Source organism: Callithrix jacchus, chromosome 2 (genome assembly GCF_049354715.1).
Source record: "Callithrix jacchus isolate 240 chromosome 2, calJac240_pri, whole genome shotgun sequence".
Taxonomy (NCBI): domain Eukaryota; kingdom Metazoa; phylum Chordata; class Mammalia; order Primates; family Cebidae; genus Callithrix; species Callithrix jacchus.
In genome coordinates this window covers 70,502,547-70,530,219 of record NC_133503.1, presented here as the reverse complement: position 1 = coordinate 70,530,219, position 27,673 = coordinate 70,502,547, and the positions used below count along the sequence as shown (strand labels likewise).

The window sequence follows — 27,673 nt, the reverse complement described above, 5'->3', positions numbered from 1 at the left end:
ACCGTTCTCAAAGTTGTTTTTCTTTCCAAATATTGCAAATTTATGTTGAGTAGATTAGAATGATTTCTCAAACCCATCTTTCCTTGACAGTTTCAACAGTGAGGAAAGACAGTGATATTTACAGAAGGGCTGCCACACACGGGATTAGACATGGACTGTGTCTGACACTCATTTAACCCCAGCTCTGCAGGTGTGATCTCCCCAGGCCCAAGAGGTCAAGTAGCCTGCCCAAGTCCACATAGGTGACTGACTCAAAGCTCACGGCGATCCTCTGCACATGAGGGGCCTCTGAGGTGGCCCAGGCCCTTTGCACGAGGCAGTCACCCTAGCCTCTGGGATGATCACATGGAGCCGTCTACAAACATATCCCAGGCTGAGAGCCGGGCAGAGCCCTTCTGTCCTCCACAGGTCAAGAGATAGGGATTTCTGCTCAGACCTGGACCCAGGAGCCTGCAGAAGTTCCTCCCCCTCCTTGCAGGGGGCTGCTTTCCTCCTGCAGGGGAAGCTGAGCACGGTGTCTGCCCCACCCTGTGGGTTTCACGGAAGGAACAGCCCCAGTGGCGGTGCGAGAATGAGGGCTTGAAGGTGTATAGCGGGGCTTGCTCCTGGTGCTGGCGACGTGAATTCCTGAATCCAGCCCACCCAGGGAAGACGCCTACTTCTGCATAGAAATGGGGGTCTTCGTGTAAGATGGGGCTGGGTGACCTCAGGAAGAAGGCGATTGTGGGCTGTGATGCCAGCTTCCTGGAGACGTTGACAGGGTCCCCTCACCCCTCACTGGGCCCTGCTCAGGCTTCCCAGTGACTGGAAAGCTGCCGGTGAAACCAGGGCCACGGCTGCCAGAGCTGCCTGTACACAGGAAGTAGGGGGGCTTGCTGGACCCCAGCTCTCTTCCTTCCAAGACAGCTCCCAGTGTCAAGTCTGAGGGCCACCCGCAGGGCTCCAGGCACTTCCATCTCTCCATTCCCAGCCCCAAAAGTCACAGCGCCCCTTCTCCAGGCCAGGCCCAGGCGCAAGGGAGCCCGACATACCCCCACACTCAACTTTATCTTGAATTCCCGACAGTCCTGTCATGGCTCCAGGGACAGCAGCCCCAAGTTTGCCACGTCACGTTCTGGGTGCTCTAAACCAAGGGGCTTTCCTTTCCCAAGGCTTCACAGCAGGTAAGCTACAGAGATAAGAACCACATCTAGCTACTTAGTCCACACCCAGCCTCCCACCTGTCAGCCACAGGGTGGGCTGCCACCCCACCCCTGGGAGGCTCCTGGGAAGAAGGGGTGAGGGAGAAGAGGCCTCTGTGGGAGACATACCCTGGCAGCTGCTCTGGAGTGGCTGAGAACAAAACCCCTGGCCCCTCACCCTGCTCAGCAGGCAGCACCCTCTCCAATGCTGGAGGCTGGTGGGGAATGGACCACTGGGTCACTCTTTGCTCAGAAGAAACAATGGGGAAAGAGTGGAAGGAAATTGCTCACCCACTCCCCACCCTCTCCCTTCCAGACCTGTGAATACAGAGTAGCCTGGGGTGAAAGGAAACTGGGTCATGCCAGGAGTGGTTCTGTGAGTCTCTGGTCCTCCTGAGCTGGTACAGTGAATAATGCCAAGATGCGGGCCTGAATTTTCCAATATAAGCCTGTGCTTCCCCAAGACGCTGGATGCCCAAAGGCCCAGGTGTGCCCAAGAGATGGGAGCCTGACCTCTGCCTAATAAGAAGCAGCTGGGGACTGTGGCAGGGCCCTAACCCCAGTGCGATGAGGGCTGGTCACAGCTGGTTTTCACATTTCATTCTTACTTCACGCAGTCTGAGAGGCCAGGCTGCCTGCTGCTGGGGGAGCTGTGCTGACCGCCTGGGAGATCCCAAACTACTTGGCCTAGCACAGGGCCACTCTGGCATGATGTCAGTGTTCCCCAGAGGTACCACCAAGTCCTGGAGGGCTGGGTTTGTGACAATCTTTTGCCTTCATCTCTGCATTCACAGAGCAGGAAACTAAAGCTCAGAGCAGGTGAGTACCTTCTCTAAGGTCACCCAGCCAGGAGGAAGCGGAGTGGACCCCATGCCAAGGCTCCCTGGTGCTGGGGCTGGACTCTTCTCCACTTTCTGGGATAGCATCTCCTGCAGGACCAGGGGCCACCCCTCTCCATCACCAGCCGACCTGACTGCACAGATCTGGCTGCATCAGCCAGCATATCCCTCCCTGCATCTTCCTGCCCAGGAGGCACAGAATAAATTGCCCCTCCCTTGATGGGCCTGCCAATCCCTTCTTCTGCTGGGCTCCCCCCGCTCTTTCTGATGTGCCAGGACCTCAAGATGCTGCTGCCACAGCCCTCAAGCCCTGCGCAGGACCCGGTGGCGGCACAGCCACACTGCGTCTTGCTGCTGATGCGGTGTGTGCTTGGCCTGGGCTGGGCTGGGGCAACTATTCCAAGTATGTGCTAACTTTTGCCGAGGGATGACACCACCAGCCAGTCTCCTGTTACGTGATGACGAGGAGTGGTGGCTGGAACAGGGAGTCCCCTGCCCACTGAGAAGAGGCTCAGCCTGTCTGATGGAGCGGGCCACAGTGTGGGGCTGGACCATTGGCTCTTGGCTGGACTTGCTGAAGAAGCAGTGTTAGGTGGCTTCAGTGCTGCCCAGACACCTACCCAAGGTGCTCTGCTTTGCCTCCTGGGCAGCCCCGGAGATCTGTGCAGCCTTGGTCTCCCCGGAGCTCACGCTAATCCCCTGCACAGAGAGACCACGGCTGCTGAGGAGCAGAGGAGGAGGCAGGAGCGCAGACAGTTAAATCAAGGCTCAGGGAAAGAATAATGGCTTAAGAGAAAAGGGTGAAGAGAACAAAAAATAAAAGACAAATTACCGGGTAGCCATCTCGTCCTGATTGCCCCTGTGGTAATTAATACGTCATTAATAATGAGACTTTCAGCAGAAATCATATGGCAACACTTAGAACTCAATCAGGACCCAGCCCCCCACCTGCCCCCCCCGAGTCTCGCGGTGTGCATAGGAGACAGCTGGTTGGCGACTCGCTTTGTAGGGGGAGGACTCAAGGGGTCCGGGGGTCTTGGGGGCAGAGCACCCCTTTCCTGCCTTGGAGGGCTGGGCTGGAGGGATGGACAAGGAGCCTCGGGGCTTCATGGGGCTCCGGGAATAGTCCCATGTGTGTCCTCCCCACACTGGCTGGGCATATGGTAAATGCCACGTGTGGATGTCGGGTTCCAGGGGGTGGAGCCAGAGCCACATGACCCAACCAGGAACTGAAGATGTTCCTTAAACTGGGCCTGCAAAGAGGCCTGGAGGAGAGCCTTGTTTCCTCTCAGTTGCCACTGGGTGGGGTGAACTGAGAAAGAGAGCTTTGGAAGCCAGGAATATGGGGGGGGGCGCTCACTGTGGCCGGATGCTTCTCTGGCCCCTTGGGTCCCTGGAGCAGTGACCACCCTGGCTGTGCCACATTTTGGCACCCGTCTCCCAGGTCAGACCCTTCTAGGTTGCAGCTTGAGAATTTCTGCATTTATTTAATACATTTAATATTTTAACCACCAAGTTAAAAAAAAAGTCACATCATAGCCCCTGGCGTTAGGTACCTCAGCAAGTTCATGCACGCTAACCTCCCTGAGACAGGGAGGAAGAACTTAGCAGCGGAATGTTGCTTGAGGCCAATAAATGGACACACTTCTGCTGCCTTGCTTTTTGGCTCATGGTGGGGCTGCATGCACTGAGCAGCCCAGATTCCGAAGGGCACCGATCAGGAAATGAATCATGGTACATGGAAGTAAAAAATAAAATGGCTCATCTGAAAGGAATTCCTTGAAAAGGTTGATTTTGGCTCCAGCCGACTGTCAATGTGCTTCTTGAATGGATTAATTGGGATTTATCAGGCTTTGAAAAACTGACAAGACAAATCAAAGGCAGGCACATCTTGTGCCCTGAATAATGAATGGGGTTTCTAGGGCCACTTGCAATCCCCTGCATTCAAAGCTGCCTCTGGCTGGCAGGAGATGTTCAGGGGCCCGCCCAGTGCTTCCCCTCATACCCTTCACACCCCTCACAAATGCAGTGACATTTTCCTCCTGCCCCAACGCAACAGCCTCACCAGCCAGCTGTGCTCACAAGGTCTCAGCTGTCTGATCCACATTCTGGCAAGGAAGAAAAATGAACCCCAGGGTCTAGCAATCAAGCCTGACTTATTCCTTGGATGACTGCCTGACTCTACAGGCCTTTCTGCCAAATCATGGGACACTGAAGCATTAGCATTTAGAAACATCAACTGCCACAGAGCATTTTAAAACTATGGGCTTGGTGCTAACATCTCTGTGCACCAAGGTGAGCCCAAGATTTGTTGAGGAACAGCAAGGCTGTCTCTCTTGCAAGGGAGGTGGTTCCAGAACGTTCCAGGGGACAGGTCAAGCCTGTGGAATTTTGTGTCTGCATTCATCCACAAATTAACAAATAACATGACTCCCGTACAGGACTGATTTTTTTCCCCAAACACGTGATTTTTGGTTTTTGTTTTTGAGATGAAGTCTTGCTCTGTCTGTTGCCCAGGCTGGAGTTCAGTGGCACGATCTCAGCTCACCATAACTTCTACCTCCCGGGTTCAAGCAATTTTCATGCCTCAGCTTCCCAGGTAGCTGGGATTACAGGCACCTGCCATCATGCCTGGCTAATTTTTGTATTTTTAGTAGAGATGGGGTCTCACCCATGTTGGCCAGGCTGGTCTCGAACTCTTGACCTCAAAAGATCCGCCTACCTCGGCCTCCCAAAGTACTGAGATTACAGGTGTGAGCCACCGTGCCTGGCCGATTTTTAATAGGACCGATTTTTTTGAGGACATACCTCCCTAACCAAAATTATTTTCATGGAATTACAACAGAGAAAGAGCCAAACATCTTATCTTTCAGAAGCAGACAGCACAGTCCAGGACACTTACTGGAGGACCTGCAAAACACAAGCAGAGAAGCCACAGTCAGCATTGAAGGCAGAGCCCCCTCGCCAGTCCTCAGCACAGTTCCCCGCCACCTCTCCCTGCAAGGCTTTGATGCTGCCATGGCTGTCTCCTGGTCTCGAAATCAGGCAACAGGCCTGAAGCTGGGGGCAGAGCAGGAGCACGTTTCCCTTGGAGGGGCTGGTGGTGACAATTCCCACAGCCATGGGTGCGTGCATTTATGTCACCAGGCGGCTTTGGTTTCTGGCACTTAATAGGAATCAGAACTTGTTCCTACTTGATTAATGAGCTCTGGTGCTCCCGAGGGGATGGTTTGTTTCTATTGAGGAGACAGACTAGGGGAGTAAACATTTTGGGGAGAGGGAATACTGGGAGTAAGGGCAAATGGGTGTGGCTGAACAGGCTTTTTGAAGGAGGGGTTCCTGCAGCCCAGCCCCAGAGTTGGAAATGCATGAGGAGTAGCAGGGGCTGGGGCTTGTCTACCCGATGAAGGCTCACAGAGGACACTGATGGTACCCACGGGGGCTTCCCCCACAGCCTGCAAAGCTTGTCGCATGCCTGTTATTGCATCTGACCTTCCCAACCATCTTTTGTGAGAGGTCAGATGAACGTCTCTACTGGACAGCTGGCAATGCAGAGGCTCGCAGAGCAGCGACTTGTGTGGGGCCACATCATTGGTTAGGGGTGGAGCCAGCGCATGCTGGATGGAGGGAGTCTCCCAGCTGTACCACCCCTCGGTGCCGTGCACTAAGCCACGCTGCTGCCAAAATGACCCCAAACATCACTCGAGAATGAGGCCGCACTGGGAGGCAGCACCCAGCAGTCAGCGGCCGGCACGATTTGCACGTCACGACTACGAGCCGGGAGCCATGGGGGTAGCTAATGGGACCAGGGGTGAGTGCAAGACGTAAGACCCCTGGATCACGAATGTTGATGAAGCAGACAGATCCTTAAGAGGACAGCTACACAGGGAGAAGGCCAGGAAGCTCTAGGCACAGAACAAGGGCCCTGACCCAGCCTGGACCAAGTCCAGAGGGTGAGAAAAGAGGAGAGAGGAGTGTTGCAGAGATGAAAAAATCAGAACATGCCAAGATCATGGGCTTTTGAGGAGCCAGGGGAAGTAGAGGCCGAGGGGCAAGAGTGCCCCTGGAGATGGGCTGAGGTGTCCCCCTGCAGGTGCTGGTGGGCGAAGGGGAGAACGGAGAGTCAGGAGATGCTGGTCAGAAGAGAGACAAGGTTTACACAGTAGAGGGTGCACAGGGGAGAGAGAGATGACAAGGATTTCTGGCTTGAAACACTGATGTGCTCCTATTCAAGAATGATGACCTGGAGGACAGTGGTTTCCCCAAGACTGGATCAGGGACAGAGCAGAGCAAGATGGTGGCAACTGGGACATCCCATTGAGCTGAATCCTCACTGTCAGCCAATGACCTTGATTCCTATTTTCCAGAGAAAACAAAAGCTGCTGGATAGGTTCACCATCGCCTTTCCAACACTGGATGTACACATCTGCGCCTGTACCTGTGCCTCTGCCTGCACAGAAAACTCAGCCTGCCCTGCCCCTGCACCCCACTCTGTGCACACCTGCATCCGTACCTCCCCTGTGCCTCCATCTGCACCTGTGCCTATACCTGTACCTGCCTCTCCACCTGACCCTGCCCTTCAATCTGCTTCTGCACCAGCACTTGGACCTGCTCCTGCACCTGCCCTCCTCTCCATGCCCCTCAGGTTAACTTGGAGGAACTGACTCACCTTCAATTCAGGCCACTGTCCCCTCTGTATTGCCCAGAGCCTGGCCCCATCTGCGGTCCCTCTGGATTTTAGTCACGCTTGCCCTGTCAAGCAGGTCCTGCCCAACAGCTCTGAAACACGCTGTCATTCCTCCGGTGGCAAAGCCATCCTTCAGTTGCACACCCCCTTCTATTCCTGCCCTACCTCTGCTCTTTTCCTCACAGCTAGAGTGGGAGGTGGCTTCAGAGGGGTGATTGGGTAGGGCCTTGGCCATTCTTTGGACTTTGTCTTTTCTCTGAGACAGAAGCCCTGACAGGGTTTTAAGCACAGAGAGGATGTGGTCTGGCTCATTGAAAAATCCCCTGTGTGGGATGCAGGGGTAGAACCCAGAGGCTACTGTGTGCTGCAGGGAGAGAGGACGGTGACTCACAGCTGGTGGTAGCAGTGGAAGTGGTGGATGTGGTTGGGTTCTGGATTGATTCTGACAGCACAGACAAGAGGATTTCCCCAGTTTTGGCTTGAGCAACTGAAAGGATGGGGCTGCCATCAACAGAGGTGGGGAGATAGTGGTGGGGCAGGTTTGGCTGAAGGGGTTAGGAGCTTGGCACACGTGGCACTGCTGCAAGTTGGAGAGAAGATAAGGAAGTCCTGGAAGCAAAGTAGAGAAAGTGTCTCAGGAGGGAGAGATCGCCTGTGCACAGGACACAGTGATTGCCCTCCTGACGGGTCAAGTAAGGAGAACAGGAACTGGATGCAGCAACGCACAGGCATGTTCAGGAAGTGATGGGAGTGGGGTCTGATGGGAGAGGGTTTCAGAGAGAAGGGGGTGGAAGGATGCGGCCAGTGGGTGCTTTTGGGGAGCTCCGCTGCAAAGGGAAGCAAAAGAACTGTTGCTCTATGGGGGTGGGGCCTGGAGATGGGCATTTCTTTAGGATGAGAGACATGGCACCATGCTTGTAGGATGGGAGTGGTCCAGCAGAGAGGGAGGATTCAGCGTGGGGGAGGAGGGGAGATCCCTGGAGCAAGAGGGGAGTAAGAGGGGCTGGCTTCTGACACTGGCACAGAGGGGGCCCGGACAGTGCATCCACAGGGACAGCAGGAGGAGGAGTGCATGGCACTTCTAGGCATGTGGCCATGGAGGTGGCACTCGGGCAAGTTCTCTTCTGATGGTGCCAACTCTTTTGGTGAAGTAGGAAGTGAGGCCATCAGCCTCAGTGATGATGGCGCAGGAGATGTTCAAGAATGGAGCCGGGGGAGGCTGAATGGGCTGGACAATGTGGCCTCAGCCAGGCAGCAGAAAGGGCCACGGGGGGCTGTAATCTGGAATTCGAAGGGAGATAATGGGGGTGATCTGCCTGTACTGGAGTGCAGCACGTGGAGGGCTGGCTTCAGTTTGGGGTGGGGCTTTTGGGGAGTGAGAAGGAGGGAGCAGAGAGGAGCAGGGAAGTGGCGTAGAAGAGCTGTCGGGGTTCCAGCTGGAGGGCTGAGGGGTGAGGGGCGAGGGGCTGGGATCCATGGATCTGAAGGCTGGAGACAGATGGGTTGTGGCAGTCACGGAGTGGGAGTGGGCTAGAATTTGTGAACTGAGAATTTGTGGATGCTGCATTTATATCAGGCAAGACCTTGGGAGGGAGACGTTGTGGTCGGGGGAGGCCAAGCCTATTGGAGGAGAGGAGGCAGTGGATTCCTGAGGCCAGCCTGTGTCCAGAGGCTTCTATGTGGCTATCAAGATTCATAGGAATTAACCCAGAAGTACTGTGGGAGAGAGGGCTTGTGACCCAGGGGCTGGAACCAACTAGCAATGAGGTAGGTGCACCTGGGATCAGAGATGGCTTCAGGAATGATGCCCTATCACCACCCCAGTCTCCCATTCTGGGGTCATGTTTCTTAAAATGCAGATCTGATCCTGAAACTCCCTCCTCACTGTCTTGTTCCTAAGACAAAGGCCCAAACCCAGTGGTGCCTTCCATGTGGTAACGTGTCTCCCCCAACAACCACCTGGCTCCCTCCACAGTGCTCCCACACCTAAGCCTCTGGGAATGGAAGGGGGAGATGTGTTATAACCACGAGTTATCATGAAAAAATGAAATTAGATCCATGCCTTAGCATCAACCGGGATAAATTCCAAAAGGATCAAAGATTTTACATGTTAAGAAAACCATAAAAATCCTAGAAGAAAATGTGGGAACATTCCTTTCTAGCCTTAGAGAGGGGAAGGCTTTTGCACCTATGGTTCATAATCCAGTAGCCAGAAAAGAGATGTCTGGTCCAACCATATAAACCCCCAAAATGTCTGCAAGGCAGAAAGTCTTGGAACAAAGTCAAAAGCTAACCGAGGCCGTGCATGGCGGCTCACGCCTATAATCCCAGCACTTTAGGAGGCTGAGGCAGGTGGATCACTTGAGGTCAGGAGTTTGAGATCAACTCCTGGTCAACATGGCAAAACCCTATCTTTATTAAAAATACAAACAGCTTTTGGAAAGATGGCCCTTTAGGAGCAACTCAGGATTGCAGCTCCCAGTGAAAGTGCAGAGGGTGAGTGGACACCGCATTTCCAGACGGATCTTTATTGCCCACAGACCAGGAGATTCCCAGGCGGAGGAGCCCCACGGGTCACCAGCGTGGCTGTTTTGGCCCATGTGGCTGTTTTGCTGGTGCCCAGGTGCGGTGGCTCTCTGTACAAAATACACTGGTCTGGTTGCCCTTTTAAGCTGGCAATTGGAGCTCCGGGAAGGCAGATTTGTCCAATCATCTGATTCAATGGGTCTGAAACAGGGTGCCAGGCCAGGAGATTCCCAGGCAGCACCGTTGTTTCAGCTGGTGCAGTGGGTCGCCACATGGGAAGTCACACAGATCCTGGTGCCCTTTCAGCAGGCGACTGGAACACCTGGGAGAGAGTCAACCGTTCAACTTAAAAAAAAAAAAGGCTCTGAGGCAGGGAGCCAAGTGATCAGTCTTGGTGGGTCCCACCCCCACAAAAACAAACAAAAAAACAGCAATTGGAAATGCTTGGGGTTGAGACTTTCACGGCAAGTACAGCTGAACCCGGGATGGTCCAGTTCGGTGGGGGAGGGGCGTCTGCCATTACTGAGGCACTCCACCCCTACGGAGGTAGTCCGCCATTGCTGAGGCAGCCTGCCATAACAGAGAGAGTCCACCATTACAGAGGTGGGCCACCATTGCCGAGGCAGTTCTAACCACACCCATATAAACAGGACTACAGGGACGTTCACATGGCAGCAGGGTGGAGCCCACAACAGCTCAGCAAAACCTCTGCAGGCAGACAGTGACTAGCCTGCCTCCTTGCTGGGCAGGGCAGCCCTGAAAAAAAAAAAAAAGGCAGCAGCACAACGGATACTCATAAATAAAGCCCTAACTCCACGGGACAGAGCACCTGGGGAAAAGAAAGGGGATTTGTGAGTTCTGCTGCAGCAGACTTAAACCTACCTGCCTAGCAGCTCTGAATGAACAACGGAGCTCACAGCTCAGCACTTGAGCTCCTATAAAGAACAGACTGTCTCCTCAAGCAGCTCCCTGACCCCTGTATACCCAGAGTCACCTCACAATGATGCCCACCTCACAATGCCCACCTCACAATGATGCCCACCAAATGTCAGATCAGACTGACATTTGGTGGGCATCATTCTGGGACAAAGATAGCAGAAGAAGAAACTGGTAACAACCCTTACTGTCCTGCAGCTGCTGCAGGTGATCCCCAGGCAAGCAGGGCCTGGAGTGGACCTCAGCAGTCCTACAGCAGAGGGGCCAGACTGTTAGAAGGAAAACTAAGAAAGAGAAATAACTTTCATCATCAACAATCTGGAAATCCACTCAGAGACCCAATCTGAAAATCAGCAACTACACAGATGACAGGAGGATAAATCCACAAAGATGGGAAGAAACCAGCACAAAAAGGAGGAAAACACCCGAAACCAGAACACCTCTCCTCCTCCAAGGGATCGCAACTCCTCACCAGCAAGGGAACAAAGCTGGATGGAGAATGAGTGTGATGAAATGACAGAATCCGACTTCAGAAGGTAGGTAATAAGAAACTTCTGTGAGCTAAAAGAACACGTTCTAACTCAATGCAAAGAAACTAAGAACCTTGAAAAAAGATTTGAGGAAATGATAACAAGAATGGACAACTTAGAGAGGAATATAAGTGAATTGATGGAGCTGAAAAACACAACATGAGAACTTCGTGAAGCATGCACAAGTTTCAACAGCCGAATTGACCAAGCAGAAGAAAGAATATCAGAAGTCGAAGATCAACTCAATGAAACAAAATGAGAAGGCAAGATTAGAGAAAAAAGTGCAAAAAGGAATGAACAAAGTCTCCAAGAAATGTGGGACTACATGAAGAGACCTAAATCTATGTTTGATAGGTGTACCTGAATGTGATGAAGAGAATGAATCCAAGCTGGAAAATACTCCTCAGGATATTATCCAGAAAATCTTCCCCAACCTAGCGAGGCAGGCCAATATTCAAGTCCAGAAAATACAAAGAACACCACAAAGATATTCTGCAAGAAGAGCAACCCCAAGGCACATAATCGTCAGATTCACCAGGGTTGAAATGAAGGAGAAAATGCTAAGGGCAGCCAGAGACAAAGGTTGGGTCATCCACAAATGGAAGCCCATCAGACTCACAGCAGATCTCTCAGCAGAAACCCTACAAGCTAGAAGACAGTGGGGGCCAATATTCAACCTTCTTAAAGAAAAGAACTTTCAACCCAGAATTTCATATCCAGCCAAACTAAGCTTCGTAAGTGAAGGAAAAATAAAATCCTTTGCAAACAAGTAAGTACTCAGAGATTTTGTCACCACCAGGACTGCTTTACAAGAGCTCCTGAAAGAGGCACTACACATAGAAAGGAACGACCTGTACCAGTCACTCCAAAAACATACCAAATGGTAAAGAGCATCAACAAAATGAAGAATCTGCATCAACTAATGGGCAAAACAGCCAGCTAGCATCAAAATGGCAGTATCAAATTCACACATAACAATATTAACCCTAAATGTAAATGGGCTAAATGCACCAATCAAAAGACACAGACTGGCAAATTGGGTAAAAAGCCAAAACCCATCGGTGTGCTGTATCCAGGAAACCCATCTCACATGCAAGGATACACAAAGGCTCAAAATAAAGGGATGGAGGAAGATTTACCAAGCAAATGGAGAGCAAAAAAAGCAGGAGTTGCAATTCTCATCTCTGATAAAATAGACTTTAAAGCAACAAAGGTCAAAAGAGACAAAGAAGGACATTACATAATGGTAAAAGGATCAATACAACAAGAAGAGCTAATGATCCTAAATATATACAGACCCAATACAGGAGCACCCAGATACATAAGGCAAGTTCTTAATGACTTACAAGAGACTTAGACTCCCACACAATAATAGTGGGTGACTAACACTCCACTGTCAATATTAGACAGATCAACCAGACAGAAAATTAACAAGGATATCCAGGACTTGAACTCAGACCTGGAACAAGCAAACCTGACAGACATTTACAGAACTCTCCACCCCAAATCCACAGAATATACATTCTTCTCAGCTCCATGTCACACCTACTCTAAAATTGACCACATAATTGGAAGCAAGTCACTCCTCAGCAAATGCAAAAGAATGGAAATCATAACAGTCTCTCAGACCATAGTGCAATCAAGTCAGAACTGAGAATTCAAAAACTAACTCAGAAACGCACAGCTTCATGGGAACTGAATAACTGGCTCTTGAATGTTGACTGGATAAACAATGAAATGGAGGCAGAAATAAAGAAGTTCTTCAAAACCAACAAGAACGAAGACAGAATATACCAGAATCTCTGGGACACAGTTAAAGCAGTCTGTAGAGGAAAAATATATAGCAATAAGTGCCCACATGAGAAGAGTGGAGAGATCCAAAATTGACACCCTATCATCAAAATTGAAAGAGCTAGAGGAGCAAGATCAAAAAAACTCAAAAGCTAGCAGAAGACAAGAAATAACTAAGATCAGAGCAGAACTGAAGGAGATAGAGACATGAAAAACCCTTCATAAAATCAATAAATCCAGGAGCTGGTTTTTCAAAAAGATCAACAAAATAGACAGACCATTAGCCAGATTAATAAAAAAGAAAAGAGAGAATAACCAAATAGATGCAATAAAAAATGATAAAGGGGAAATCACCACAGATCCCAAAGAAATTCAAACCATCATCAGAGAATATTACAAACAACTCTATGCACATAAACTAGTAAACCTGGAAGAAATGGATAAATTCCCGGACACTTATGTCCTCCCAAGCCTAAACCAGGAAGAAGTCGAAACCATGAATAGACCAATAACAAGATCTGAAGTTGAGGCAGCAATTAAGAGCCTACCACACAAAAAAAGCCCAGGTCCAGATGGGCTCACAGCCGAATTCTACTAGACACACAAAGAGGAGCTGGTACCATTCTTTCTGAAACTATTCCAAATAATACAAAAAGAGGGAATCCTTCCCAGATCATTTTATGAGACCAACATCATCCTGATACCAAAACCCGGCAGAGACTCAAGAAGAAAAGAAAACTTCAGGCCAATATCCATGATGAACATAGATGCAAAAATCTTCAATAAAATACTGGCAAGCCAATTGCAACAGCACATCAAAAAGCTTATCCACCATGATCAAGTAGGATTCATCCCGGGGATGCAAGGCTGGTTCAACATATGCAAGTCTATAAACGTAATTCACCACATAAACAGAACCAAAAACAAAAACCACATGATTATCTCAATTGATGCAGAGGAGCCCTTTATGCTAAAAACCCTCAATAAACTAGGTATTGACAGAACGTATCTCAAAATAATAAAAGCTATTTATGACAAACCAACAGCCAATATCTTAACGAATGGGCAAAAACTGGAAGCATTCCCTTTGAAATCTGGCAGTAGACACGGATGCCCTCTTTCACCACTCCTATTCAATATAGTACTGGAAGTTCTAGCCAGATCAATCAGGCAAGAAAAAGAAATAAAGGGTATTCAAATAGGAAAGAAGGAAGCCAAATTGTCTCTATTTGCAGACAACATGATAGTATATCTAGAAGACCCCATCGTCTCAGCCCAAAATCTCCTGAAACTGATAAGCAACTTCAGCAAACTCTCAGGATACAAAATCAATGTGCAAAAATCACAAGCATTTCTATACACCAATAACAGACTTAAAGAGAGCCAAATCACAAACGAACTGCCATTCACAATTGCTACAAAGAGAATAAAATACCTAGGAATACAACTAACAAGGAACGTAAAAGACCTATTCAAGGAGAACTACAAACCACTGCTCAACGAAATAAGAGAGGACACAAACAGATGGAGAAACATTCCATGTTCATGATTAGGAAGAATCAATATCATGAAAATGGCCATACTGCCTAAAGTAATTTACAGATTCAACACTACCCTCATCAAGCTTACCAATGCCCTTCTTCACAGAACTGGAAAAAACCACCTTAAACTTCATATGGAACCAAAAGAGAGCCCACATAGCCAAGTCAATCCTAAGTAAAAAGAACACAGTGGGAGGCATCACACTACCAGACTTCAAACTATACTATAAGACTACAGTAATCAAAACAGCATGGTACTGGTACCAAAACAGAGATATAGACCAATGGAACAGAACAGAGGCATCAGAGGCAACACAACATATCTACAACCATACAATCTTTGATAAACCTGACAAAAACAAGCAATGGGGAAAGGATTCTCTGTTTAATAAATGGTGTTGGGAAAACTGGCTAGCCGTGGGCAGAAAGCAGAAACTGGACCCCTTCCTGACACCTTACACTAAAATTAACTCCAGATGGATTAAAGGCTTAAACATAAGACCTAACACCATAAAAACCCTAGAAGAAAATCTAGGCAAAACCGTTCAGGACATAGGAGTAGGCAAGGACTTCATGACCAAAACACCAAAAGCATTGGCAACAAAAGCCACAATAGACAAATGGGACCTAATCAAACTCCACAGCTTCTGCACAGCAAAAGAAACAGTCATTAGAGTGAAACGGCAACCAACAGAATGGGAAAAAATTTTTGCAGTTTACCCATCTGACAAAGGGCTGATGTCCAGAATTTACAAAGAACTAGAACAGATTTACAAGAAAAAAACAAACAAGCCCATTCATAAGTGGGCAAAGGATATAAACAGACACTTTACAAAAGAAGACATACATGAGGCCAACAAACATATGAAAAAACATCATCACTGGTCATTAGAGAAATGCAAATCAAAACTACATTGAGATACCATCTCACGCCATTTAGAATGGTGATCATTAAAAAATCTGGAGACAACAGATGCTGGAGAGGATGTGGAGAAATAGGAACACTTTTACACTGCTGGTGGGAGTGTAAATTAGTTCAACCATTGTGGAAGACAGTGTGGCGATTCCTCAAGGACCTAGAAATAGAAATTCCATTTGACCCAGGAATCCCATTACTGGGTATATATCCAAAGGATTATACGTCGTTCTACTATAAGGACACATGCACACGAATGTTCATTGCAGCACTGTTTACAATAGCAAAGACCTGGAATCAACCCAAATGCCCATCGATGATAGATTGGACAGGGAAAATGTGGCACATATACACCATGGAATATTATGCAGCAGTCAAAAACGATGAGTTCGTGTCCTTTGTAGGGACATGGATGAACCTGGAGAGCATCATTCTCATCAAACTGACACAAGAACAGAAAATGAAATACCACATGTTCTCACTCATAGGCGGGTGTTGAACAATGAGAACACATGGACACAGGGAGGGGAGCACTACACACTGGGGTCTGTTGGGGGGAATAAGGGAGGGACAGTGGGGGGTGGGGAGTTAGGGAGAAATAGCATGGGGAGAAATGCCAGATACAGGTGAAGGGGAGGAAGGCAGCAAATCACACTGCCACGTGTGTACCTATGTAACTATCTTGCATGTTCTTCACATGTACCCCAAAAACCTAAAATGCAATAAAAAAATTAAAACAAAGAAAAGAAAAGAAAAAAATATCCGGGCATGCTGGCATGTGATTGTGATCCCAGGTACTTGGGAGGCTGAGGCAGGAGAATTGCTTGAACCTGGGAGGTGGAGTTTGCAGTGGACCAAGATCACACCACTTCACCCCTGCCTGGGTGACAGAGTGAGACAGTATTGCTCAAAAAAAAAAAAAAAAAAAAAAAAAAGCCAACCTAGGAAAAATATATCTAACTGATGTCACAAAGGCCAGATACCTTGACATAAAAACACTCCTACATCTCTCATCCAAAGATATGAATGAGGAGGTCACAGAAAAGAAAATACAAATAGCCCTGAAATATCCGGATTACGAGCGAGAATTAACTTTTGTAGCTACAAGTGCTAATCTTCATTCATAATAAAAGAAACAAAGGTTAAAATTACAATCCTATCAGATTAAAAAAATGAAAAAATTTCATGAGCTACTGTGTGAAGGGCAATGAGGAAAGTCACCTCATACACTGGTGAGAGGATAAATTGGAACATTCTCTTTAGAGAGTGATCTGGCAATACTTATTAAGATTTAAAAGGTATATGCCAATTGCCACAGCAATTATCCTCCTAAAAATATATTCTGCAGTGATGTTAACACATATGTAAGAAGATAGGTATAAAAACAGTTCTCATCACAGAAGTATTGAGATAGCAAAAGTATTAGAAATGGCACAGATGAAACTGATTAAATAGAGGATGGGACATCTGCAAATGGAATACTATGCAGCTGTGAAAAGGGTAATGCTCTGTAAGTTCTGATATGGAACGTTCTCCAAAAATACACCAGGGTGTATTTTTGCATTTTAAAAAGGTATGGAATGGCATATAGTAAAAATGACCTGTAGACTTTTGTTTATACAAACAGAATATCTCTAGATATGGGCGCAAAGAAGTAGTTATCAGGGTTGCTTCTGAGTAGGGGGGCCGAATGGCCAGAGGGCAGGAGAAGCAGAGAGACTGACCTTCTGCCCCGGGCTCTTTCACATCATTGGATATTTGTGTATAGCTCCCCAAGCCAAAGCATCAATGCACTTGAACTTGACAGTGGCTGGAGAAAGCTCTGTGTCTGTTCCTCCTAGCTTTTGCTACCTTTCCTCACTCATGTCCAAGCTGCCTCCAAGGAAGCTCAGACTGGGATTATTATTCTGAGAGCCTGAGGTCCTGAGAGCAGAGCCTTGGGGACTGGCGTGAGGCACAGCCCAGATGAGACGAAGGAGGGGCTGTAAGAGTGACCATCGCTCCCTTGCTGGGAGCTCATTAAGCGCTGGCAGCTTCACTGACTGTGTTCCCCAGACCACTTCATGTAATGCCTGCTGCAGCCTCACCAGGTGCATTCCACAGGTGAGAAAACTGAGGCCCAGAAAGGTTGCCATGCCCAGGGTCATGTCCTCTTGTGACCTGGGGCAGAGAGAAACTGTCTGGCAGAAGAGTTCTAATGTGTACTGAACTTTGCTGGAGATCACCCGGGTAGTGAGGTGGCAGTCCAGCCAGAGGCAGCCTCGTAGGACCCTAAACCCATGGCACCACCCATGGTCTCTAGAGGGGGTGGCAGAGTGGGAATGGCAGCATTCCAGAGACTGATCTCGTGGCTAGTGGGACAGGCCACCTCGAGCTCATCTACAAGACTTTAAAACACACTGCCCACCATCTCTCTTGGGCCCTACTGGTACCATGTCCAGGCTACCATTGCTTCATGCCAGCACCACCATCACAGCCTCCTAATTGAATTCCTTCTCTTGGGCACCCAACCCTACCAGCCAGAGGGGGGGTTAAAAAATGCCCAGCCCCTTTGCAGGGCTTCCCACAACACACGGAATGAAATCCCAACTCTTGGCCCAGCCTTCCTGCATGGCCCAATCCTCACCAGTCTCCAACACCCTTGGGCATGGTGCTCTGCTCCACGCTTTCCTCTCAGTTCCCCAAGGTGCCAACTCCCTTCGGCCCACATCAGCTGTGTTCCTGTAGCCGGCATGGCATGGCTCCACTGCCACTTCCTTGGAAAACCTTCCACAACTGTGACATCCAAAGATGTCAAAGACAAGGCTGGGAGCGGTGGTTCACACCTGTAATCCCAGCCCTTTGGGAGGCCGAGGTGGGTGGATCACCTGAGGTCAGGAGTTTGAGACCAGCTTGGCCAATATGGAGAAACCACATCTATACTAAAACTACAAATATTAGCTGGGTATGGTGGTGGCACCTGTAACCCCAGCTACTCAGGTGGCTGAGGTGGGAGAATCGCTTGAACCTGTGAGGTGGAGGTTGCAATGAGCCGAGATCATGCCACTGCACTCCAGCCTGGGCAATAGAGTGAGACTCTGTCTCAAAAAAACAAACAAAAAACAAAGATGTCAAAGACAAAGATGTCTCCACCCTTCCTGCACTGGTTTCTATCATCTTTCCCTGGTCATTTCCTTCCAAGCACTTGTTACAATCAGTAGTGATTATTTACTTGTGGGTTTGGGGCTGTTTCTGTCAGCCCCCAGCAAGACACTTGCCTAAGAGGGACCACATTCCTGGGAAGCACATCTGCCCTGTTCATGCTGTCTCCCTGCTGCCCAGATCAGAGGCGGGCAGGCACAAGCACTTAGTCAGTATGTGCTGAAGGCCAAATGGATGAAGGCAAGAGTGCCTGGAGGCCATCGTGTCTTCGAAGCCCTCTGCACTTGACTTCTTATTCTAGGTTTGTGCTGTGGCTGCCACAGCCTCTGGAGACGGACTATATGGCCCGCAGGAAGCTGGGCATCCAAGAGTGATGGATGGGACAGAGGGGTTAGTCCAGGCCAGCCAGGGGTCCCTGCTTAGAAAGTGAGCTGGCTGCAGGGCCTCCAGGTGACCACATGGTGGTGCCCCATGGCCCAGCCCTTCTGCACACAGCCTTCAAATGCGTTCCAGGCATAGGCTGGATCCACTGACTTTGCTGTAAGGAATGTGGGAGCAACTCAGTAAGAGCCAGACAACCTGGGCAATAAGGAAAATGCGTCTGATGAAGTAGAGGGTTCAATGATTCTGGGGACTCTTAGGCTGAATGGATGTGGCCCAAGAGAGTTCCTCAAACTGGAAACCTTGCCCATTCACACCTCGGGGTTAGGAAAGGAAGGCTGGGCGGTCAAGCTGCTGGTGTGTTACCAGGTAAGCAGAGGTGCATGGTAGGCCTGAGAGCCCACAGTGCCCACCTTCAGGTCTTAGCCCCCCCCATGTCTCCAGTGTTTCCCAAATGGTGTGTTGAGCCTTCCTGAAATGCAAATGGGGAAGAGTATTTCACATAGCCTGGCAGGGGCCTGGCCCACACACAGCCAGCAAATGAGGGCTGGCTTCTGAGGCCTGAGGCTGCCAGGGTCACTATCCCTGCTCACAGCCCCACACCTGCTCCTTTCTGTTGCCCCTGGAATCCTAATTTCCCCTCTACCTGTGACCTGCTCTTCCTGGTCCTGACTGAGCCCTCTGCGTCTCCTATTCAGCCAACTCAGGTAAGATGCTGTGCCCTGACTTGCAGCCCTCAGAAGCCTGAACCTACCCCCAGCATAAGGACAACAACCTCCAGGGACTTTTTCCCAAAGGAGCAGAGTGGGCCAAGGCTTTTAAACCGAGTTTGCAGGTAGATGAAATGAGGCTAAGAAGTTGACAAATCCAGAGGCAATAATGAGTTAGTAAGTTGGGACAATGAGTTAAGAGTTTGCTCCTGTGAAACATTGGGAGTAACCACTTCTGTCTCTCTGGGCAAGGACTGAATGAGATATTTTGTGGGTGTGGAAAGTGCCCAGTACAGCACTGGCACAGAAGAGGCAGGACTTAATAGCACGTTGGTACACAGACCTTAGCTCTCAGGGAGCAGAGAAATAAGCTGGTAGTTTTCTGTTGTTTGATTTCATGATGTAGAACTAACTCTGACTGTACAACAGGTTGAAAGAAGCTCCTATATAAATGGCAGCTCAAATGGACCCCAAGCATTTCGGCTGTGATAGAACTGTCAGGTATGAGACCACATCTCCGGAATTCAGCAAAGATGCAGAGCAGCCTGGGCACTAAGATTGGCTCAGGTAATAACCTTGCTCATACACTATGCAGGTCAGGCAGTGGTGCTGATTAGAAGTATTGGCGGGAGGTAAACACTTTTAAAAACAGCTTTATTGAGATATAATTCATCTACTATAAAATTTACCCTTCAGTTTACACTTCAGTGATTTTTAATATGTTCACAGGATTGTGCAATCATCATTGCTACATACTTTTATTTATCCTTCATTATCTTTCTTGAGATAGGATCTTGCTCTGTTACCCAGGCTGAAATGCAGTGGCACAAACATGATTCACTGCAACCTTTACCTCCCAGTCTCAAGTGATCTTCCTGCCTCAGCCTCCTGAGTAGCTGGGACTACAGGTGTGTGCCACCACACCTAGCTAATTTTTTTTTCTTTTTGTAGAGACAAGGTCTTGCCACATTGCCCAGCTGATGTCTAACTCCTGAGCTCAAGCAATCCTACCACCTTGACCTCCCAAAATGCTGGGCTTATCCATCTGAGCCACTATGCCCAGCCTATCCTTCATTTTTGAATGGTAGTTTTGCTGAATACATGATTCTTAGTTGACAGGGTTTTTTTTTTTTTTTTTTTGCAGTCCTTTGAATATGTAACATCATCTACTGCTTTCCAGAGTTCATTGTTTCTTATAGAAAGTCATCTGTTAGTCTAATTGAGGTTCCCTTGTATGGATGAGCTGTTTTTCTCTTGCTGATTTCAGTATTTTCTTTTTGTCTTTGACTTTCAGCATTTTTACTCTGATGTGTCTGGGTCTATAACACTTTGCATTTACCTATGTAGAGTTCATTAAGCATATGTAGCTTATGTTTTTCAGAAAATTTGGGAAGCTTTCGTCTATATTTCTTCAAATATATTTTTTTTCTCTTTTCCTGTCTTTCTGGTATTCCCATTGCAAATACATTGGTGCATTTAAAGGTATTCCACATTTCCCTGAGGCTGCTGATTTTCATTCTTTTCATTTCTCTCTGTTCTTCAGACTGCATAATTTCTATCAGTCTATCTTTTTTTCTTCTTTTTTTTTTTTCTTTTGACAGCTTGATTCTACTGCTGAACATCTCTAAGGAATTTTAAATTTTGGTAAAGCCCAATTTATCAATTTTTTTATTTTGTAATTTGTGCTTTTGGTGTCATACCTAGGAACTGTTACTTAACTCAAGGCCATGAAGATTTATTATGTTTTATTATGAGGATTTTATAGTTTTACCTCTTACTTTTAGGCGTATGATATATTTTGAGTTAATTTTTGTGTGTGATGTGAGGAAGAAGTCCTCTTCCACACTTCCACATTCTTCTTCCTTTTTTTTTTTTTTGCTTTCAGTTGTCCTAGCACCACTGAATTATCTTGCCATCCTTATCAAAGTAAATTGATGGTAAATGTAAAGATTTCTGGAATCTCAATTCCATTCTGTTTACCTATATTTCTACTATTATGCCAGTACCACACTATCTTGATTACTTTGTATAAAATTTTAAAATTGGACAGTGTGAATCCTTTAACTTTGTTCTACTTTTTCAAGTGTTTTAGCTGTTATGGATCCCTTGCACTTCCATATGCATTTTAAGACCATTTTGTCAATTTCTGAAAAAAAATTCAGCTGGGATTTTGGTAGGAATTGCACTAAATCTGTAGATCAATTTGTGAAGTATTGCCATCTTAACATCTATTAAGTCTTCCAATCCAAGAACAAGAGATGTCTTCTTTAGGTCTTCTTTAATTTCTTTCAATAAAGTTTTATATATTTCAGTGTATTGGTCTTACATTTCTTTTGTCAAATTAATTTCTAAGTATTTTATTCTTCATGCTTTTGTAAATGTAACTTTTCTTCATTTCATTTTAAAATTCTTTGTTGCTCATGTATAGGAGTACAAATGATTTCTTTTTACATTGGTTTTGAATCATGCAACCTTGCTGAAGGTATTTGCTAACTCTAATAATTTGTTTGGTGGATTCTTTTTTTTTCAAATCAAGATTTATCATAAAACCATAGTAATTAAGACAATGATCTGTTTAGTGGTAAGCAAAATAATAACAGAATAGAGTACAGAAAGAAAACCACACTGTATGCAGACTTATGATACAGCTGGAACTGCAGATCAGCTGAGGGGAAAAAAACCCCTAGTATTTAATAAATAAATAATACTGGGACAACTTTTGCATTTTTAGTAGAAATGGGGTTTCACCATGTTGGCCAGGCTGTTCTCAAACTCCTGACCCCAAGTGATTCTCCTGCCTTCGCCTCCCAAAATGCTGGGATTACAGGTGTGAGCCACCATGCCCAGCCTCATTTTCTAGTTGTTAAGGAGGGAAGTTTGGCTATTGATTTGATTATAAAATCCTCATGATAAAACATAGGCATAAATCTCCATGGCCTTGAGTTAGGTAATAGTTTCTTAGATATGACACCAAAAGCATAAATTACAGAAGAAAACATTGAGAAATTGGACTTCACCAAAATTAAACTGGGGAAAAATGAAATTATATATGTATCTCAAACCAAATATAAAAAAATCAATTCCATATAGATTAAGGATTCAAATGTAAAAAGTAAAAATTCAGGAAGAATACAAAAGAATACATTTTTTCACTCAAGGTTGGGAAAAATTTATTTTTCCTTCAACTTTTACTTTAAGTTCAGGGGCACATGTGCCAGATGTGGATTCTTTAGAATGTTCTGTACATAAGATCACACCATCTGCAAACAGAGATAGTTTTACTTCTTTTCCCATATTAATGCCTTTAATGCCTCCTTTCTGTTTAACTGTCCTGACTAGAACCTTGAATATAAACAGAAGTAGTACACTGCCACGTGTGTACCTATGTAACAATCTTGCACATTCTTCACATGTACCCCAAAACCTAAAATGCAATAGAAAGTAAATTTTAAAAAGTTTCAAACATAAAAAAAAGAATATCTACCCCATTGTGAGAATTCAATAATAAAAAAAATAAAAAATAAAGTTAAACAGAAGTAGCAGGAGTGAACATCCTTGTCATGTTCCTGATATTGGGGGGAATCATTCAGTCTTTCACCATTAAGCATGCTATTAGTTAGCTGTGGGTTTTCATAGATGCCCTTTATCACGTTGAGGAAGTTTTTTTTTTGAATTCTTGATTTGTTGAGTGGGGTTCTTAAATTAATTAGTTAATTAATTTTATGATGGAGTCTTGCTCTGTTGTCCAGTTTGGAGTGCAATAGTGTGATATCAATTCACTGCAACCTCTGCTTCCCAGGTTTAAGCGATTCTCCTGCCTTGGCCTCCTGAGCAGTTGGGACTACAGGCACGTACCACCACACCCAGCTAATTTTTGTATTTTTAGTAGAGACAGATTTCACCACGTTGGCCAGGCTGATCTCAAACTCTTGACCTCAAGTGACCTGCCCGCCTTGGCCTCCTAAAGTACTGGGATTATAGGTATGAGCCATTGCGCTCGGCCTGCATGGGGTTTTCTAAATCATGAAATCTTGTGAATTTCATCAAATGCTTTATCTGCATTTACTGAGATGATCATGTGGTTTTACCCCTTATTCAATAATACAATGTACTGCATTGATTCATTTTGTATGTTAAACCAACATTGCATTTCTGAGTTAAATCTCACTTGGCTTTTAATTTTTTTTTTGACCTCTGAACTTTTTATTGGCCTCCTGCTCCCCCAAGGGTCCCCTGCTTCTGCTGGCCTAATGTCTCAGAACTTTGGTGTCGTTGGTCTCAGACACCACTTTGCTATCCACTGTCCGGCAGGTGGTCGTCTTTTGGATGGTTTGCATGGAGTTGCTGCTGTTCAAGGCATCACTAAGACTGAAGTCCTCGCCATCTTCCAGCAGGCGGCAGTAGGTGGCGATCTCAGCCTCCAGCTTGACCTTGATGTTCAGCAGAGCCTCTACTCCTGGGCCTGGCACTGTCCCTCTGACCGGGTCTGTGCCCGGGTTTTTTTTGACTCCAGGTGCAGCAGGATCCCATTAAGCTGCTCCATCTGCAGGGCCTCCACCTCCCTCAGGCTGTTCTCCAAGCTGATCTTCGTATTTCTCATGGAGTCCAGATTGATCTCCAAGGACTGGACTGTACGTCTCAGCTCTGTGAGCGTCATCTCAGCAGTTTCAACCTCAGTGGACTGTGTGGTGACTATTGTGGTACTCTCCTCAATCAGCTGAGTCTAGTACTTGTCCAGCTCCTCTCGGTTCTTCCAAGCCAGCTCATGATATTGAGCCTGGATTTCTGCCATGATCTTAGCGAGGTCCTGAGATTTCGGGGGATCTACCTCCACCGTCAACCCAGAGCTGGCAATCTGGGCTTGTAGGCCATTTACTTCCTCTTCATGGTTCTTCTTCATGAAGAGCAGCTCCTCCTTGAGAGCTTCGATCTCTGTCTCCAGCTGCAGCTGAGTGACATTGGTGTCATCGATGACCTTGCGGAGACCATGGATGTTGCTCTCCACAGACTGGCGCATGGCCAGCTCTGTCTCATACTTGACTCTAAAGTTATCAGCAGCAAGACGAACATTGTCAATCTGCAGAACGATGCGGGCATTGCCCACAGTATTTGCGAGAATCTGAGCCTTCAGGTCCTCGATGGTCTAGAAGTAATGGCCCCAGTCTCTGACCTGGGGTCCCTTCTTCTCCAGGTGGTCCTGGATTTTGTTCTCCAGCTATCGGTTCTTGGTCTCCAGGCTGCTGACTCTGTCAAGGTAGGATCCAGGTGGTCGTTCAGGATTTGCATGGTCTCCTTCTTGTTCTGGATGCCTCCCATTCCTGCCAGACCCCTGACCACCCCCGCGGCCAGGCCCCCAACCCCCATGCTGCTCTGGAAGCTGGCAGAGTGCGTCACGGAGACGCGGGAACCAGAGCCCCTGGTGCCTGCATAGACGCTGGCCATGCTGCTGACCGGCTGGGCGCCACAGCTGGGCACCCGGACGGAGCCCAGGGACCGGTAGTTGGTGGAGAGGGTGGAGCGAGTGGTGAAGCTCATGCTGCCCAGGGAGGAGAGTGAGAGGACAGGACTCACACTTTGCCTACGACCGCTTTTAATTCTTTTGCTGGATTCCTTTGCTTGTATTGTTGAGGATTTTTATGTCTGTGTTCATAAGAGACATTGGTCTATGCTTTTTTGTGATGTCTTTGTCTAGTTTTGGTATCAGAGTAAATCTTGCTTCAGAATGAGTTGAGAAGTGTTCGCTACATTTCTATTTTTTAAAGAGTTTGTGAAAGACTGTTAGTGATTCTTCTTTAAGTATTCGTTAGAATTCATCAGTGAAGCCATCTGATTCTGGGCTTTTCTTTGTAAGAAGTTTTTTGATCACTGAATCTTTCTCTTTGTTACTGGTCTATTCAGATTTTTGACTTCTTGGGTCAGTTTTGGCAGTTGTGTCTTTCTAGGAATGTGTCAATTTCACCTATGTATCCAATTTGTTGGCATACAATTGTTAGTAGTGTTTCCTTTTTTTTTTGAGATGGAGTCCCACTCTGTCACCCAGGCTGGGTGCAGTGGCACCATCTTGGCTCACTGCAGCCTCTGCCTCCTGGGTTCAGGTGATTCTTCTGCTTCAGCCTCCCTAGTAGCTGGGACTACAGGCCCGTGCCACCATGCCTGGCTAATTTTTTTGTGTTTTTAGTAGAGACAGGGTTTCACCCTCTTGGCCAGGCTGGTCTTGAACTCCTGACCTCATGATCTTCCCACCTCATCCTCCCAAAGTGCTGGGATTACAGGTGTGAGTCACCTTGCCCCGCCAGTAGTGTTTCTTTTTAATCCTTTTGCTTTTTTGTAAGGTTGCTAATGGTGTACCTTCTTTAACCCTGATTTTAGTAATTTGAGACTGCTGTTTTTCTTGGTCAGTCTAGTTAAAGGTTTGTTGATTTTGTTGATCTTTTCAAAGAATTAACTTTTGGTTTTGTTAATCTTCTGTATTGTTTTCTATTTTCCATTTCATTTCTTTCTACCCTGATTTTACAATTTTCTTTCTTTTGCTTGCTTTGGGTTAAGTTTGTTATTATTTTTCTACTTTCACTTTATTTAAAAATTTTTATTTTTATTTATTTATTTGTGACAGAGACTGGCTCTGTCACCCAGGCTGGAGTGCAGTGGTGCGATCTTGGCTTACTGCAACCGCCACCTCCCGGGTTCAAGCGATTCTCTTGCCTCAGCCTCCCAAGTAGCTGGGACTACAGGTGTGAGCCACCATGCCTGCCTCATTTTCTAGTTGTCAAGGTGAGACATTAGGCTATTGATTTGACTCTTTATTCTTTTCTAACATAGGTATTTAGAGTTTAAATTTACCTCTAAACCTGACTCTAGCCACATTACATAAGTTTTGTTATCATTACAAAACGTCCTTTCTCTCTAGTCAAAATTCTTGTCCTGAAGTCTATTTCACCTATTATTAGTACAGTCACTGCAGCTCTCTTTCAGTTGTTTGCGTGATGTGTTTTCTCAGCATTTTGTTTTCAACCCACTGCATTTTTGAATCTAAAGTTTTTAACTTATAGACAGCATATAACTGGATTACGCTTTAAATTAAAAAAATGGTAAAATACATGAGACATAGAATTTATCATCTTACCATTTTTAAGTATATAGTTCAATCTCCAGATTTTTTTCATCTTGCAAAACTGAAATTCCATACCCATTAAACAACTCGTTTCCCCTTCCCTTGGCCTGTGGCAGCCACCATTCTACTTTTTGTTTCTATGAGTTTGACCATTCTAGTATCCTCATATTAAGTGAAATCATGCAATATTTATCTTTTTGTGACTGGTTTATTTCACATAGCATAATGTCTTGATGGCTCATCCATGTACTATGTGTCAAAATGCGCTTCCTCTTTTAGGCTGAATAATATCCTAGTGTATGTATATGCCACATTTCACTTATTTATTCATCCTTGAATGGACACTGAGTTGCTTCTATCTTGCACCTGTTGTGAATAATGCTGTTATAAACATGACTATACAATTTTTTGTTCAAGATCTTGTTTTCATTTCTTTAAGATACATGCCCAAAAGTGGCATTGTTGGATCATATAGTAATTCTATTTTTAATTTTTTAAAGAACTGCTGTACTATTTTCAGAGATGCTACACCATGTTTGTATTCCCAACCAACAATGCATTAGGGTTCCAATCCAATTTCTTCACATCCTTACTAATATATATATATATTTTTTTGATACAGAGTCTCACTCTGTTGTCAGGACCGCCAAGTTGGAGTACAGTGGCGTGATCCCGGCTCGCTGCAAACTCCACCTCCCAGGTTCAAGCAATTCTCCTGCCTCAGCCTCCAGAGTAGCTAGGACCACAGGCGTGTGCTGCCACACCCAACTAATTTTTTGTATTTTTAGTAGAGATGGGGTTTCACCATGTTGGCCAGGATGGTCTTGATCTCTTTATCTCATGATCCGCCTGCCTTGGCCTCCCAAAGTGCTGGGATTACAGGCGTGAGCCACCACGCCTGGCCGCTTGTTATTTTTCTAATCCTTTTTCCTCCTCCTCCTCCTCCTCCTCCTCCCCCTCCTCCTCCTCCTCTCCCCCCCCACCCCCTCCTCCTCTTCCCCCTCTTTTGACTGGTAGTCCTCCTAATAAGTGTGGGGTAATCTCTCTGTGGTTTTGATTGGCGTTTCCCTAATGGTTAGTGATGTTGAACATCTTTTCGCTTATGCTTTTTATTTATTTATTTGATCAATTCTGCCAATTTCTGTCTTTGATTAGAATGTTTAATCCATTTACATCCTATGTAATTGCTCATAAAATGGGCTATGTCTGCCAAATTTATTTAATTTTTTTTTTTTAGCAAATACTACTTGGGAGAGGGGAAGAGACAGTCATTTAAAATGAGAGAAATTCTAAGAAACTCAAAAAGAAAGCAAGATTATCCAAAGCACAAACTATTCTCTTTCCTTTTTTTTTTTTTTAAGAGAAAAAGAAGGGGAAAAAAAG

The 27,673-nt window shown here is 46.5% G+C and overlaps 1 protein-coding gene across 1 annotated transcript in view; it reads right to left on the bottom strand.

Moving 5' to 3' along the window:
• Positions 1-27,673, bottom strand: part of COL23A1 (collagen type XXIII alpha 1 chain) — a 360,915-nt gene that overhangs the window by 53,323 nt on the left and 279,919 nt on the right. Inside the window, exons 4-5 of the mRNA XM_035290689.3 lie at positions 4,923-4,930; positions 2,853-2,879 (exon numbers count right to left, since the gene is read on the bottom strand). Of these exons, the coding sequence (XP_035146580.1) occupies positions 2,853-2,879; positions 4,923-4,930 (35 nt within the window). The remainder of the gene's footprint in view (positions 1-2,852; positions 2,880-4,922; positions 4,931-27,673) is intronic.